At 41.0% G+C, this 17,812-nt stretch overlaps 1 protein-coding gene across 5 annotated transcripts in view; it reads right to left on the bottom strand.

The window, feature by feature from the left end:
- mtss1lb (MTSS I-BAR domain containing 2b) overlaps window positions 1–15,823 on the bottom strand; it is a 72,971-nt gene extending 57,148 nt beyond the window's left edge. For all 5 annotated transcript variants that reach the window (XM_055060017.1, XM_055060020.1, XM_055060018.1 and 2 more), the window contains exon 1: window positions 15,162–15,823. In XM_055060017.1, the coding sequence (XP_054915992.1) occupies window positions 15,162–15,248 (87 nt within the window). In that variant the 5' untranslated portion in view covers window positions 15,249–15,823. The remainder of the gene's footprint in view (window positions 1–15,161) is intronic.
- Between the last annotated feature and the right edge of the window lie 1,989 nt (window positions 15,824–17,812).

Raw genomic sequence — 17,812 nt, 5'->3', positions numbered from 1 at the left:
TTCTAAAAGAAACAGGAAATTCTTTTACTTTGTAAGACCACTGGTGTTATGTAGTTTGTATCAAAAATTATAAAACCATTAGAACATTCATCAAAAAATCAGGATATTGGACATGTAATTCCAAATTAATTCCTAAAATATGACCTTTTCCTTCCTAACAGATAATGCAAATATACATGTCTGTGTTTCTATTCAGTCAGAAATAGCTAACATATTTTTTAATCACTCTATTCTGTAGCATCTTGCTCTACTTATCTGCCTTTTTTTTCCCAACTTCATTTGCTCAATTCTGTTTTTAGATCCTCAAAAGCATTACCGCAGACTCACACAAAAACACACGCACCCACACACTGTACACTGTATCTAGCCCCAGCTTTCACCCTTCATTCACCTCTTCCTTTATCTCCCCCAACCCCTCCGCTCATTTCGGTGCAGCCATTTAATCCATCTACCACACAACACGCATCTCCACTCTCACATGCCCATGAACACATGCACACACGCACACACACACACACACGCACGCACGCACACACACACACACACACACACAGTGCTTGACGGCCACTGGCATCAAGCGGCATCAAAAGGCTCGACGAGAACATTCCCGGATCATTAACACAATCTGGAGCTGAAGGTGTGTCTCTAATGGATGCAACCCCTACTCTCCCAGTACTTCTTTAACCCACATCTCCTCCCCCTCTCTCCCTCGCAGCTCCTGAACATATTACATTATACTTGCCCTAGGTTAACCTGCAACCTTGTTAAGTGCTTGCAAATTGTGTGTGAGGGGAGAGGGGTTGGAAGAGAGGGGTGTCTATTTTCAGTGTGAGGTTAAAATGTCTGTAGGGGATGTAGAGGATCTGCAGACAGAAACAAGTCAAATACTGGAATGATTGGAAATGTGAAGGTTGAGTGGAGACAGTAGAAAGGAAAGGTGTATCTATGCATGTGTGCGTGTGTGTGTGTGTGCGTGCGCGTTCGTGCGTGAGCATGCATGTGTGAGTTGGGGGTGGGGTTTCCGGTCTGGATGTCAGACTCTTTGTACAGACAGTGACGGCTGCATACTCTTTGATCCGGTGTGTTTGATGTGGCTTAATTTGGTCTGAAATCACAGTCGTATGTCCCTGTGGTACTGTACTGGAAGGCAGCCCCCCTCTACCATCTCCACCACATACACACATGCACGCATGCAGATTCATCCACAACACTCCCTTTGCAGGGTGTTTAAAGCAGCCAGTGGGGCTTAAGCAGTGGGGATGGGAGATAACACAGAGTGAGTCTTTCCAGCTTTGCACCTCATTTGCATATTTCTAGCAGCTCCAGCCAACTACAGCGCATGGTGACCGAGTAACGTGTGAGAGTTCTGTGTGTATCTGTTCCCCCTTGGACTTAAATCTGCAAGCTCAGTTCATTCTGTTGTTATCTGGAGCCGGTAATGGGTTCTGAAAAATGTGGCAAACCATATAACAGAATGTGTCCCGATAGTTTTCCCAGTATCCCAAAAACAATAACTTGATTTATGCACTGTACGAGCTCTTTACATGTTCGGGGATAAGCGGCTTGGTCGCTTCCCGTCTATTGAAAATGGCATTTTGCACTAGGTGCTTGCAGGGCTTGACCAAGGGAATAATTAATGATGTACATCGACCCAAAGCCCCAACAAGTAAGCTGGAGAAAGATTTTAAGAAGTATGCCTTGTTTTACATTCACAGATACGAAGGTGAGTTTTACTTTCTTAAACTTTGTGGCTAACATTAACTTTAGTTCATGTTAGAAGGGCAATGAAGGGCACTTTTTCTCATAAAAGTGTGCTATTTAAGTATCTAAACAATTTAATTCATTCTAACAGACAATGTTTTTACCTTATTTTCAAGTATGTGTGTTTATTGTCACTCACAGTTCAGACATTTTGCTTCCAAACCACGAGGAAGCAAACAAACCCCATATCTTAAAAGTAGGGCAGCTCTGGTGTCAGAGATCTAGTGCAGCTGACTGTTGAAGTTCAAAGTTGCTGCTTTTAGAAGACGTTTTTTCGTAGAGAAGGGAGAAGAATAGCAGAGGAGAAAAGAAAGTGGCAAAAGAGAAAACAAGCAAAACTTGAAAGATATTATAACCTCCTTCATGCCGGGTTTCGGGTGAATGATGAAATAGTTAAACTTAAAAAAGAAATGATGGCTGTATTGAATGAAAAAAGCAAAGGAGTGTTGGAGAGTACAACACTTGGAAGAAAATGAAAAATGTACAAGGTACTTTTTTAGGAAACTATTTCAATCTAAACTACTGATAAATACTTTAGTTAAAGCTGAATTAAACGGTAACCAGCAGGTCATTTCTGAAATCCGTGGCTTTTATAAGAAACTATTTGGTAATCAGAAGATTCAAGAGGAAAAGATGTTTGATTATTTTCTTCTTTTTTTTTATCTAAAATGACTAATAAATTAACACAAACAGAGAGAAAGTTCAGATAAAGAAATGACAATTCATGAGATAACTAATGCTATGCTGAGTATGCAAAATAATAAGTCACCAGGCTTAGACGGCTTGCCAAAGGAATATTACTTTACCGTTTGGTACCATCAAAAAGTCCCCCTACTTCAGGTTTATAAGGAAGCCTTTAATGAAGGTGCACTGCCTGGTGCCATGAACCAAGATATGATCACCTTATTATATAAAAAAGGTCCTCAAACTGACTTGAAAAATTTTAGACCTCTAACCTCATGAGGAGTTGATATTAAAATACCATCAAAGGCTTTATTTTTCCGTTTCAGTCAGTTATTTTGAACTTTATAGACAAAGAACAAACCTGCAGGATCCCAGAATGATGGATAGTCTGGCTCTGATTAGAGATACTTACCTTTCCAGTCAGGTTAGAAAGCTTCCTCTGTCTACCTGGGGAATAGATTTAGGGAAAGCCTTTGATAGTGTTGATTATAGATTTCTAGAAGAAATATTACGCCAGCTCCATTTTGGAAACTCGTTTAAAAGCTGGATGTAGCTCTTATGTAATGAATGTTGTAGTGGTGGTGAATGGAATTTTAACTCCCCCCTTCACAATAAAAGTGGGAGTAAGACAGGGTTGCCCACTGTTCCCTTTATTGATTTTTATGGCCATGGAAACATTAGCATGTGCTATAAGGCAAAACAAAGCAATGAATGGCATAATTCCTCCTGGGAATTATAGTAAAGACATTAAACAAACCATGTATATGGATTATCTAACTCTTATTATCAGACAACACCTCCATACTGAAAAGTCTTCAGGGATGAGGATTAACAAACACAAAAAAGTGAAATATTTTATAGCAATTGGAAAGAAATAAGAGAAAACTGGGGTCTAATAGAAAAAAGGACACAATAAAAATCCTCGGAGTTCAAATAGGGAAAAATATGAAGATTGAGAATTGGAAAACTAAATTGCCCAAAATTCAAGGAAAACTGTTGCAATGGAAAAATAGAGAACTATCATTTAATGGCAAGGTGTTGGTGATAAAAACAGAAGTTATTTCATCTGTAGCCTTTTTAGCATCAACTTTCCCAAACGAGATAATGGCCACGATCCGGAAAACAATGTTTCGATTTGTATGGGGAAGCCAGCAAGAAAAATTAAAGAGAGCTATATGTATAGACCGCTAGACAAAGGAGGGAGAGATGTGCCGGATATAGGAGTTCAATTTAAAGCTATGTTCATCAAGCCAATTTTAAGAGCTTGCTTAAATCTGCCCCCACTTTATGTCAGGTTTTGGCTGGGAGGTCATGTGATGAGGGTCTGGGACAGGACGGTTACTTTACAAACACCTTTTTCAGATAGATATCCTTCAATTTCCAAATATTCAATGCCCCAGACCCAGATGTGGGGATGACGAGACAACTAGACATGCCCTTTCATATAAAATGTATGGTCCTTAATGTCACCTTAGTTGAACAACTTGTGTTAGGAGGATTTAACTTAGGGTCGCTTGAAAATCCCTGAAAACTTGAAAGCCCATTATATTTGGAAGACAACAATGTTCATGGTATTGCTTTATTTGCTTCTGAAATACGACTTTTCTAGCTGTCATGGTAACTCAAAGCGGAAGCAAGAAAGCCCCATTTTGCTCATGTGGATGTGACATCAGCGCCATACGTGCAAAGAGTCCATTGATTCCAAATATCAGAAAAAAAGTCAAAAATATTCTGAGGTATTGATATAAAAGTTGAATAAGTTCTCTTCAAATCACCAGGGTTACCAGATCACAGTTTCCAACCTAAACACAACCTGAATCCTGCCCAACTCCAAAAGAACAGGCCAAGTCCCAACCTGTAATGGGACTCATGTTAACAGACATGCAAAGTTCACACACATACACACATATGCATATATATATAAAATTCCCTTCTCACCCACCGCGGGTGGTTCTTATCCTCTGAGCTCGGGTCCTCTACCAGAGGCCTGGGAGCTTGAGGGTCCTGCAGTATCTTGGCTGTGCCAAGGACTGCACATTTCTGGACTGAGATGTCTGATGTTGTTCCTGGGATCTGTTGTAGCCACTGCTCCAGTTTGGGGGTTACTGCCCCGAGGGCCCCGATGACCACAGGCACCACTGTGGTCTTCACCTTCCAGGCCCTCTCCAGTTCCTCCCTGAGGCCCTGGTATTTCTCTAGTTTCTCGTGCTCCTTTTTCCTGATGTTGCAATCACTTGGTATTGCTACATCAACCACAACGGCTTTCCTCTGATGTTTATCCACTACGACAATGTCTGGTTGGTTCGCCATTACCATTTTGTCTGTCTGGATCTGGAAGTCCCACAGGATCTTAGCTCTGGCGTTCTCCACCACCTTTGGGGGTGTTTCCCACTTTGATCTCGGGGTTTCCAGTTCTGCACAGATGTTTCTGTACACTATGCCTGCCACTTGGTTATGTCGTTCCATGTACGCTTTCCCTGCCAGTATCTTGCACCCTGCTGTGATGTGCTGGACTGTCTCAGGGGCCTCCTTGCACAACCTACACCTTGGGTCTTGTCTGGTGTGGTAGATCTGGGCCTCTATTGCTCTGGTGTTTAGGGCCTGTTCCTGGGCGGCCAGGATGAGGGCCTCTGTGCTGTCCTTGAGTCCAGCTTTTTCCAGCCATTGGTAGGATTTACTGATATATATATATATATATATATATATATATATATATATATATATATATATAGTCTGCAACCAAAGCCAGAACCAGTGCTCTCTTTCTCTCTCACACATAACTGGGGAACTTAGAGCCTCATGGTAGCCAAGAGGCAAACAACATCAGCATGTTAGAGAGTGAGAGGGAGACAGAGTGTGTGAAAAGCTCTGGCATTGTCAACTATTACATCACCACTTCCTGTGTCACAAAAAAACCCCTCAGCACAGCATGGATGATTACCTCCTGAGAACACACACACATGCGCCATACTTGGAGCATGTTCCCTTTTTGACAGATAGCTAGAACCTATCCTACAATAATCCCCCAGCACAACAACTCTTCCCAAATTACTGTTTGTTTCTCAATAAAGAACTCTGGCCAACAGTGTTAAGTTTTCTGTAACCACTCCATTGCTATGTGTGTGTTGGTGTTGGGGTGTCTAAGCCAGGGTATACCATAAAACATTTGCCACTCCATGACACAGGACAAATCATGACTTTTCTTCCTTTATAACTGGTAGTTATCCACAAAGGCTTGAAAAACAAACAAAAACAAAACATTTTTTGACAATGTTCAGTCTCTTCTTTCCACGGCTGTTTGAACTAAACATAGCAGGCATTAATTTGCACACTGTAATAACATTGCTCCAGGGATATGCTGTAAGATTTATCCCCCTGTGACTTTTCTTAGCCAATGAAGACATAAATATAGCACAAATAAGAAGAAACTATGGAAACAAACAGATGTTAATAAGTTTTGTCTCTCTGCTTTGGGATTCATCATGCTAAGAAGATTCAACATAGTTGGTAAAACTGCTTCAAGGACAATGGAGTCTGTGCAGAGGGTCAAACTGCTCTGCTAATGTGCCGGAAAAATGCATCAACAATTTGAGTAGGGCCAGACGGATTTACTTTGGGGTGTCATTTGAATAGCAAGCATAATTTTGAGGTGACGTAGCATAGACCCATTTAGCATCCAAACAGAAGAATTTACTTGACCACAGTCGAGATCAAACTGAATTTATAATACTACTTCTTTGTCGCAATATTTATTTTTGTTGAATTGTCAGGGAATAATTCCACAGAAAATATGAACAGTATTCAGTAACATAATACTCTGTATTGAACCCCAGTATGCTAATCTACTTAAGGAAATGGATCATTGTTAGCATATCTGGACCCTTTCAGGTACTACAAAATGTAGCTTTACATGTCTGAATGAAAGGAAAGGTGTACAAGATGGGGTTGAGACCAACAATGCTGTTTGTTTTAGAGACAGTGGCAACAATAAAGAGGCCAGAGGCAGAGCTGGAGGTAGACGCTGTCGATGTTTTTTAACTGAATTAGGATTATTTTGCATCACTGAATCTAAAATGACATCCATTTTTCTCAATCAGGTCAGGTTTTTATTCTAATTTGATTTAGAGAAATCAGATCTTCTGACCTGATAACATTTTCGTGACATTATCAGTTCATTTCCATTAATATTTACCGTTCAATTGTTAGAAAAATTTGTTTTCTGACAATTGTTTTAATTAAATGTTACAAACTGGAAGATTTCTGTAAATTGAATAATAAACCTTGATAAGGGTAAGTACATGTAAATTGAACATCTCCTCAGGAAACTGATTCAGATGTGAGAACAAGTCATGCATTTTGATGCTCATGTTGCTCCATAGTTCATTAAGTTGACCTGATTGAGCAAAACCAATGTGATTTTTGGATTCAGCTCATCAGAATGACCCTAACACAGTTGAAAAACCACAGACAATTTTTTGTCTGTTGACCAGTGTTATTAAAACTGGCCCTCTTCTAATGCATGTTACTAGTAGGTAAACTGAGTTTTTCTTCTACCCAGCTCTCCTCCCTCTGCATTGTCCAATGCAAAAATCCTTCACTTTATCCCCACCATGACTTTAGCCTTGTGTGCTGTCAACGGTGCTGTGGCCTAGTTCTCATAGCATCAGTCCGCCCAGTCTGGCCAGCTTTCCATTGAGAGCCCCACTCCACCACTCACTACAGTGGATGGAGAGCTTACTGTCTCCTCTCATTCTTTTGTTCCCTTTGTTTCCCCCACAGCAAGACAGAAAAACAGAGGAAATCCAGCAAGAGAGACAGAGGCAGAGGCAGAGTGGGGAAAGGTGGAGACGGGCCGAGAGGGAAGTAGGGATTAGCTCTTTTTTTGGTCAAATAACCAAACCAATTTATACATTAAAAGAGATTTGCAAGAATTCAACAAAGAGGCTAATTTCAAAGTGCTTCATATGCACAATGGAACTACTGGGGACCATTCTCAAAAAGGATGAAACATATTTTTATGAAAGTTCTCCATGGATGTGTCCCTATTTTCCCCACTGGTCTCACAGATGTACCGTTTTGTTACTGTTCTCCCATCACACCACCTTAGATTTCCTTGCAGGCCTCCTTTCATTTAGATGATAGTCTGATATTTTTCTTTTTCTCATGATTCAATTGTTTATGTACTTCTGTTTAATTCTCATAAACCATTACAGCATTTGCACACTGATTAGAGACCATCAATCCATCCGCGGGACGACTGTCCCGCCAACGCTTTCCATTCTATTGTTTTTGATAATGTGAAAAATAAAACACAATTTCTCTTCCTCCAAACATGGGAACCCAATCATTCAATGATTACTATGTAATAAAATACTCGTTTTCATCTGTATACCAGCTGTTAAATTAATTTACAATAAAGTGTACGTTTCTATTATTATTCTTTAAAAATCATAAGCGTTTTGTACTGTAGCTTGGCATTTTGAAATGACAAAAAAAATAAATAAATAACCTGCTGAATATTTTTTTTTGTTTTTTTCACACAGAACACATTTGGTGTTTTGTGTGAAAACCACACAAAACATTAAATTAAGCTAATATGCACATTTTGACATATTTGGGTACCACCACCATTATTAAAAACTTTTAAATCAATTTAAATTATATTGCAGTTAATCTCACATCAAAATAAAAATCTGAAAAAACATGATTTGCTTAGTTTTTGTTTGGTATAGATTTGTTTAGTACATTATGCTACCGCAACAATTTTTTTTTTTTTTTTTTTTTTTTACAACACTTCACCAAGGTTGACAGTAAGTATAAAGATTGTGTTTGGCATTGACTGTAAACACTGGAAATTAGTTCACTGTATTACTTTTTTTCATAATTTCCTCCACTTTAGTAAAGCCCTTCCTCAACCTCAGAGGCTGGAGATTTATTACAAAAGAAAAAAAAAACTAAACAAATCAGCACAAAGCAGAGATGAGAAAATAAGAGAGAGGCTCCCCTCGTTGCATAATTGATGAAGCAGAGCCGTTAATTCCAACCTAAACAGGGCAATGAGATGAAAGAGGAAACCATCTGGGTGTCGCCATATCGATGAAACATCTGGAAGCTGCGGGACAACAGAACAGATGAATGTCATGTAGTACATACTGCTGTCCACAGGAAACCATCGATGTGCTCCATCTCTATAATAGCATTAACTACCAGCGTTCCACAGTAAAAGGGCTGCTGGTCTTAGAATATAGGCTAAGGCAACTGGCAGTCATTGCTCATATGATAGCTGGAGAACAACTCCAGAAAATATAAATTTTCTCATCACACATAACTGCCATGACAATGACATTGCCCCGCCATGGATTTACATCACCAGATGAGTGAAGATGGTGCTTGTAAACTAACAACAACTCAAGCACCATTTTCAATTCACTGAGTTGTTAACTCCATGGTCAAACCTTTCAAACCTTTTTTTTTTAATTGACATGGAAGAACACATACATGGTCGACTGAACGGGGCAACCCAGAACAAACAAATATACTGGGAGATTTTCTAGAAAGAGCACTTCATCATCAACATTACATCATCTCATCAGCAGGCCATGTCACACCCACATTCCTGCCCATATTCAGGCCCACATAGTGAGGAACACTGCAGATGGAGACGCACCCAACTTGACTACAACCAAATCAAACATTACCTGACTAGATTTGACAATGAAATAAACAGCTTTAGAGTTATGCCTTGATTTGTTCTTAATAGTTTATGCACATTGTGATATTTCATTATTTTAGTAGGTTGGTCTATGCATATGTGTTATGTGAATAAATTTGACCTTGACTTAAAAGATAACTGCAAGTTCAGGTTCCAGAAAGCCACGCAGTTGTGTGAGTCTCTGGCTGATGATGCCGCTGCCCTCGGCCACCAGAACCGTCTGGACCCCAATACGCTGTGACCACAATAATAAACCACTACAGCCTTCCAGAGGATGTTCAATGCAGACTAGAAACCTCTGTGGAACTCAGATTATTGTAAAGCGTCATACAAACACTGACCACATTCTGATTGACTTTTGATGTTTATTGTGCAGTCTTTGTTTCGTAAGAAGGCTCCTGAAAAGCAGAGTTTGGACAAGATGCTGCCACTGAAGTCCATTTTAATAAACCACCTGGCAACACGGCACTGTCTGTGAACCACGTGGGCATTTTACATCTGATATCTAGAGCATGAAGAGACAAAGTCTATTTCTGGGATGAACATAAGAATATTGAATTGCAGCGCTCACCGTTATTCTCTGTCAGCCTGTTCATAATGATCAGTGTGTTTTACAGTGAACAGCTGAGCCTGATGAGAACGCTTTGACAGGCCCGACAAAGGGCTCACTGACTGAGGCTGCATTGGCCCACTCCCAAGCAGCCTCCATGCCTCCAAACCAGTCCTCCCCATTCATCTCTGTGGGCTCTAACGAGCCTCGGGGCCCTAGCGACCTCTGAGATTTTAACGAGCTCTAACGAGGGAAATGCTCCTTCGCATGTCCTATGACTCTGTTGTGTTGTCCCGCTGGCATTTGGGAGGTGAGGGGAAGGGTTTGAAATGGTGCATTTTTCAATGGGAGCATTTACAGCTTCAGTCAGGCTCAAAAGGTACAAAGTTATTAATGTCTTAGTGATTGAACACATAGGCATGTAACCCGCCATTGTTTTAGTTAAGATCACATAAGATTGGACAGAAAGTCTGACATTGTCACGTTCATACGCTGCGTCACCAGCCCATGTCATCCTGTGGTTGGAGCTTGGCAATAGCAGCAGAGGAAGTGAAGGAAGCCATTCAGCCCATGTTGCTCACGCTTCCAAAAACGGAGCAATCAAAGTTGAAGCAAGAGGAGTGTTTAAGGTCTTTTATTGCTGGCAAAGCTTCGTAGCATTGCTTCCTTCGCAATCTAGTTGGCGCACTCGTGCTTCACGTCTCGGCCAAACATTAGCGGTCGGGTAGAATCAGCAATTTAAAAAAAATGGCTTCCCAATTAGGACTGAAACACAAGAATTCAGTGATAGGCAACTCAATACATTTCACTTATTGTGAATTAAACCCATATGCATTCTCATATATAGTCAGGTTTGTTCCTTATTACAAACCTTGACTTGTCACATCACTAAAGTCTAATTTTTGTGCTCTGATCCATTCAGGCTGCTGATCTCGGCTGTCCTGAGTACCAACTGCTGGATGGACAAACAGGAGCAACATGAACACATCTGTTGACACCCAGTGAAACCTTAAAGCCGGCTACTTGGTGGGAATTACCCTGGACCACACACAGACCAAAAACACACCAGTGATGGGACTAATGCCACGCTTTCACAGAGCATCTTCAGTCCTGCAGTGCGGCACAGGGTCATGGGACTACATGTTATTGACTCTTCACCTTATAACCCCTGTGACGTGGGTGTAATACTAGAAGACTGAGACATGATGTAGAAGAGATGCACAGCAACCACAAATACCTAAAAATATGCTCCCCAAAATAAAATAAAATGCTAGTCGATGCCAGAGACTGTGAACATTGACTATCTGCTTTAGTTTCACAAAGCAGGTCATGCAAGACGCATGCAGCAGAGTTAGGTGGAGATCCTGCTGAGGCAAGGAAGAGGAAGGGAGGAGTAGGGAGAGAAAGAGGAAGATAAGGAGGAAGAGGAAGAAAAAGTGCATTCTAATCATCATAAATCTACTCTGCTGACAGCAGGAAGCACACAATATGAAGTTGCTTATTCCAAACAAGAATCTTCATGTAGCCTTGGTCATTTACACATCCATTTTTGACTGATTGTTCTACATTTCCAGACTTTTGTTTGTCAAAATGTAATTCTACACTGTTCACAGAGTTGTGTAGTAACTAGTTACATTTATTTCAGCAAAAAAAAAAGGTAAATAGTTATTATAATAAGTATTTTTACCACACTGTACATTTTACTTTTACTTCAGTAATTTTATTATGAAATTTCTACTCTTGCTTGAGTAAAATGTCTGGGTTCTTTACCCACCATGAGTAACTTCACCGAATGAAGAACAAACATGTTTTAACCAAAATAAATTCACCAGACACACCTGCAGTTTTTGTTTAAGTTTTTGTTTAAGTTTCATTAGTTCGACCTGCCCTTTGTTCAGAAAACCAGTAAAGAGATTTTAGGGTCCTTTATTGCATTGGCTGAATCCTTTCTTCTGTGGTGAGCTGTAATCACTGATTATATGCACATTGTTTCCAGCTGAGGCAAGAAGACTGAGGAAGGCTGATGACTCAACGATTCTCAGACGCTCACCGATGCTGTTCCCTTCCTGAGACCCGAGGAATTCAGCCATTCCAAATTAGGGCAGTAGTTTCTTATTTAGCCCAAAGACAACTGACCCACATCTTTGAGTCTGAGCAGCAGAACATAAACAGGGAGGCTATTAAAGCTCACATGAATAATAGATGAAACAAAAACTGAGAAACGGAGAAACAGAGAAAAACTGTTCAAGTGAAAGGCTTTGAACAAAGACCATGTAATAATGTTGATACTATACTACACCACACTATTGCTACACTATTCTATGCCATACTATACACTATGCCATTTTACATTACACAATAATGTACAACATTATATTATGCTATGCTATATTACACCAATACATAACCGTATACCGTACTAAAATATACTATTCGTTTCTGCATTGTGCTGTGTTACATTAAACTGCTATGTTACACCTCTACTATTTTATACTATACTATTTTGTACTATATTACATTAGACTATATAACACTATTCTATAATACATTCCCAGTACTGTACATGTTGGACCTGCGTTGTTATAGCAACTTAGTGCAAAATCATCTGTTTTATGTTTTCTCATTATTAAGAAACATTTATAAAAATAAATGGTTTTGTTTTAATAAAATTATGTACATCAAGGTACAAATACTGATGCTGCATCAGTGCAGAGATCTCACTACACTATAGAAAGCCCAATAAAAAAAACTGTCTGGATCTCTAAGGTATTCAGAAAAATCCTTAAGGACATAAAAAGTTAAAGTAACTACTGCTGTTTTCTAAATGTCTAAGTTGCACAATTAACCTTGATTCACTAGCAGCAGGAAAGGAGCAATAGGAGAGAGAAGGGTGAGAGATGCAGTAAATACCTCCAATCAAACTGTGTTGAGAACACCAGCCTCTGCATATGGTACACCTGCTCTGTCACTGAGCCAAGAGATACTCCATAAAATGATTCTATTTCAGTCACTTTACATACTTTACATTCAATACTCAACAGAAAGCTGCTATATAATCAAATGGTGTAAGACACCAAGGATATTGTGGTGTAAGACACAATATCCTTCTTCAGGATATTCTTGTGAATATTCTGAAGAAGCAACCTCTCCCCTGCCCAACACACAGACACACACACACACGCACACACACACCCACACACCCACACACACACACACCCACACGCACCCCCCCACACACACACACTCCCCCACCCACACACACACACCCACACACGCACACACACACCCCACACACACACACATACACACACACACACAATTTCAATATTCCGGTGTTTCCATTAAATAAGAAATGCATATAAAATCACAGGTGAATAAGTTTATTCAAGTTATGTTATTAAAATAATTTCCACACTATGATCCTCCAACTACTTCCTGTCATAGTCTTCTTCATGGTTTGTGCCAGTGGCAACATCCACAAGGACATGAAAAAGTTTATCCATTGCAGTTTTGCAAGATTTTTTGGTCACAAGTTCCAATGCAACCAAAAACTCCAAGGCATCATAGCACCAAAACTTTCTATTGAAAAATGAGTTTATTCGTTTGTCCATTGCTCAAACTTAGCTTCCATTCTGGAAATGGGTTTCCATCTCCATTTTAGCGCATCAAGTCTGTATCGCCATAAGCCAACCTAAAGAAACGCAAAAACGCTTTAGCAAAACTGAGAAGGTTAAGTGGAGTTTTGCTGAGTTTTTTGTTTTTTTTTTATCAAATATGTGATATTTCAAAATGTGCATAAAACCATTAATGGAAACAGGCCTTGTGAGGTTTCTTCTGTTTGCAGGTCCTGTAAGAAGAGTTGACTGTCTCAGTCTCAGATTTCTATTACTAAATACAATACTTCAATGTTTTTAAGAACTCTGAATAACTTTGATCTACAGACTGAATAGATTCGTTTCAAATCTTGTTTGGTATTCATAAATTATTGATTCTATTTGTGAATACCACCTCCCCCACCACAACCTCCCTCCACAAGGAGCAAGTTTAGTGGGTTTGTTGTTTTTTGGAGGCTTTGGAGGTTTATAGAGAAAAGCTTGACTAGACTACTTAAAAGGCAGCTGGAAGATACGGACTTAAAGTTTTATTGCGACATTTTGTGGTCGTATTGCCATAACAATAAAGTGACGATAAGAACTATTTACTACTTCTTTTTTGTAATGTACCGAATGGAAGAGAAATCATGGCCCCACAAATTCAGACACAACACTTTTGCAAAACCTCACTTTAGAAATATTCTTCTCTACGACACCATTCACGTAGAAACGTGTGATTTGTATCATTAAACTGCATGCAACAATTAGCTACCAGTGTTGATAGTTAATGTGTGTATGAATTTTCCTGGGGTGAGTGCTGAACCCAGTGGCCTGCTGCACATAGAGACTCACACACAGACAACAGGAGAAGCAGCAGACTGGGATCACGTCTGGCGGCTGCGCTCCCTCATGCCTTCTGTGCGTCCCTGCAGGGAAACCAGTGACGCTGCACTCTCACTGAGACGACACCCACACCCGCACACACACACACACACACACACACACACACACACACACACACACACACACACACACAGACACGCACACACACACACAAACACACACACACACACAGACACGCACACACACACAGAGACACGCACACAGTCCCTGTCTGCACCTCTCCTCTCCTAATGCTGATGTCCGGAGGTGATGTGCATGTATGGTTAACACGTGTGCGCCATGCAGAGGAGGAATCTGATCCTCAGAGCCTCTGAGGTAAATGGACTAATAGGCTCCTAAGGAGAGCCAGTGGCTGGACGCATGTGGGCCCCACCAAGAAAATGTAAGACATCATCACAAGATGTCAGACACTGGGCCTATGAATACATATATATATATATATATATATATATATATATATATATATATATATATATATATATATATATATATATATATATATATATATATATATATATATAGGTATATACATTTATCTGGGGTTTCCGGGCAGAATGGAGGTGTTTTAAAGATAACGTGTGAAAATGTTTGCGTTTGCATTTACATGCTTAGGCAGTTCTCAGGCAGAGTGTGTGTGTGTGTGGGTGTGTGTGTGTGTGTGTGTGTGTGTGTGTGTGTGTGTGTGTGTGTGTGTGTGTGTGTGTGTGTGTGGGATGGGGAGGGGGGTTGGTGCGGGGTTACACCAGCAGCAGCACCGCATCACTTTGGTAAAACCAATCCGTCATGATATCAAACAGTATATATATAGCCTATATATATATATAGGCTATATATATTCGTGCGTGTGACAGTGTAAGACGTCGGCTGCATTCAGATGGGGATGTTTTCCACCAGGCGCATCATCCGGAGCGCGGATCCAGTGACAAAGGTCTAAAATAAAAGCGGCGTGTATATTTACCTTCATGTCGTTCACTATCGCCTGGAATAGACCCCCGAGGGCCCCGCATTCCTTCTCCACTGTCTCCATGTTTGCCAAATCCACCATCGGGGGGGAATCTGATCGGGCGCACAGCAGCTGCGCGCGCCCAACACCCAGCGGGGGAAAAAAGAAAAAGGGGGGGACAAAAATATCCTTCTCTCCCCCCCCCCTTTAAAAAAAAAAAAAAAGACAGGAAAAAAAAAAAAGTGACGTTATTCCACTAAAACGCGGCGCCGGGATCCCCGGGTTTCTCCTTCACCTTCACACCGACTGACCGGTAAGAACGGAGGCTGCGGGGAGGAGAGGAGCGGAGGAAGAGGAGGAGGAGGAGGAGGGGTGAGGAAGGATGCCGAAACAACAAACGCGTTGCGCCTCGCGGTGTCCTTTAGGCTTGTTCCTTTCTTTTGTTTTTTTTTTTTTTTTTCTTTCTTTCTTTAACAGAGGAGAGGCGGTGTTCCTCCCTCTCCCTCTGCGCCTCGGTGCGGCTCCGGCTCGGTCAGGCGGCGGGCTGGTACCGTTCGGATGGTACCGAGGAGACCACGCTCATCTTGGCGCAGCCGGCGTTACGCAGAGAGAGTCGGAGGGGACGCATGTGAAGACAGCGCAGTTGGGAACTGGAGGGATGTGTCACAGAGCGTGCGTGTGCGTGCTTGCTGGCGCTTACGTGCGTGTGTGTGCGTGAGCGCGTGTTTCGTGGTTATGTATTTGAGGATGTGTGTGTGCTCGCGTGTGACGGCGGGTTGTGATTGGTGCAGAGGCGGTGGGCTCAGCGGAGCGGGGAGAGCAGCGAGTAATACGATCCATGAAACTGCAAGAGAGTAAAAAAGAAAAAAAAAAAAACAGGAATGGGGGGCGGAAGTTGGGGGATGCTGGGGGGGTCTGGACGATCGTGGATGACTTGTCACATGATTGTGGCCAGCTCGCACCCACACACACACACACACACACACACACACACACAAAAACACACCCCCCCCCACACACACACACACACACACACACACCACACACACACACACACACCCATACACATACACCTGATCTCCAGGAGAAAAGCCTTTTCGGGCTGTAGGCAGAGGTCCAGTGTTTCCAGTGTTTCACTCTGATTTGAATTCATAAACCATCACACAAAATTGTTCATCAGATTGTTTAAATTCCTTTGTTTCCGGGAGATCAGTGAGGTGAGACATCCCAAGGTCAAGGTGATAAGGTTGGTGTGAGTGATAGTGTCTCCTCTGTGGCAGCAACCTGGCTTCTTTCTGGGCCTTGGTTCTGTTTCTGATTCAGGCATTTTCTCGTCTAAACTTAAAACTTACGATGGCGTCGACATATTCAGGGCATTTGAACCAGCAGGAAAGTCGCCGCTTGTATTATTCTAATCGATCAATCAATTAATCGATCAATCACGGAAGTGCTCTTGTGTCACATCTTAACTCGTCCCTCAACGATGATGTCACTGAGGAGGACACAATCACAGAGAACAATATACACTGCTCAAAAAAATAAAGGGAACACTCAAATAACACATCCTAGATCTGAATGAATTAAATAAATATGAAAATAATTTCCACCTGTTGTCATATTATCAGAGATAATATGATGTCCTCTTTTTTTCCGGAGCTGTATATAAAACATCATTTTGTTGTGGCTGTCTATTAGAAATGTCTTAGAAACTATATTTTGGACTTTTTATTTTTTCTGTCCTAACATAAGAAGTAAACCTGTTCCCATGTAAAGTTTCTGGAACGTTGGTCACACTGCGGTGACATGAAGCCTGAACCGCCTGAGCGGAATTTTCTTGCTTCCTAGTTTGGCTTCAGGAAAAGAGATTTTGTCGTCACATGATAAGCTCATGATAATTTCAGAATGCGGCGTCTGGATGTAACCCTTTTCTGAAAACAGTTTCAGTTTCTTAAAAAAAAAAAAGAAGAAGAAGAAAAATCACTGAAAACATGAAGTCTTCTGCAAAGAAATTCCAGCCTTGTGAGTTCAACTGGAACAGCAGATCTCTGATATTTGTCTTGGAAGACTCAGACTTCAGTCGGCTTGTCCAAAATTAATAAAAATGACAAGCTTCCTTATGTTGATATCAACATACACCCTCATAACAGGACCAGGAATGTGTGTCATTCCTGGAATGACACACATTCTACACTCTCAGCTAATGCTAAATGTCCCCCATCCTGTGAGATAAATAAAAGGTCAGAACATAGCTACATCTGTGCGTGCATGATGCAATAAAGTATTTCCTTAACTTTGTTTTCTAACCTTTCCATCATCAGTTTCTTCAAAACCTGCCTGTATTTGTTTGTCCTGCAGAACGGATCGGTCTTACTTAGACTTTGCTGGACCTCAAGGAGTCAAGCTGAAGCTCTTTATCTCCCGCGAGTCCTTCCGTGTAAATGACTTTTAGCACTGTGGAAAGTAAACACACTTCAAAGAGTCATAAGATCAGTGGGTGTATTAACAGCTGTGTACGGTCAGGTGACCGATTCCAGACAGGTTCAAATCAATCTGATCAGGGTTTTTTTTCTGCGTTCCTAATAGTAGAGCTGATTTTGATCTGGAGAAGAGTCTCACTTAGCACTCTGTTTGTGCTCACACCAAAAACCTTTTTCTGGTTCATTTTT

Source organism: Poeciliopsis prolifica, unplaced genomic scaffold (assembly GCF_027474105.1).
Source record: "Poeciliopsis prolifica strain line A6 unplaced genomic scaffold, Auburn_PproV2 SCAFFOLD057, whole genome shotgun sequence".
Classification (NCBI taxonomy): Eukaryota; Metazoa; Chordata; class Actinopteri; order Cyprinodontiformes; family Poeciliidae; genus Poeciliopsis; species Poeciliopsis prolifica.
Note: the sequence above shows the minus strand (reverse complement) of the source record. Positions and strands in the feature narration are given on the sequence as shown.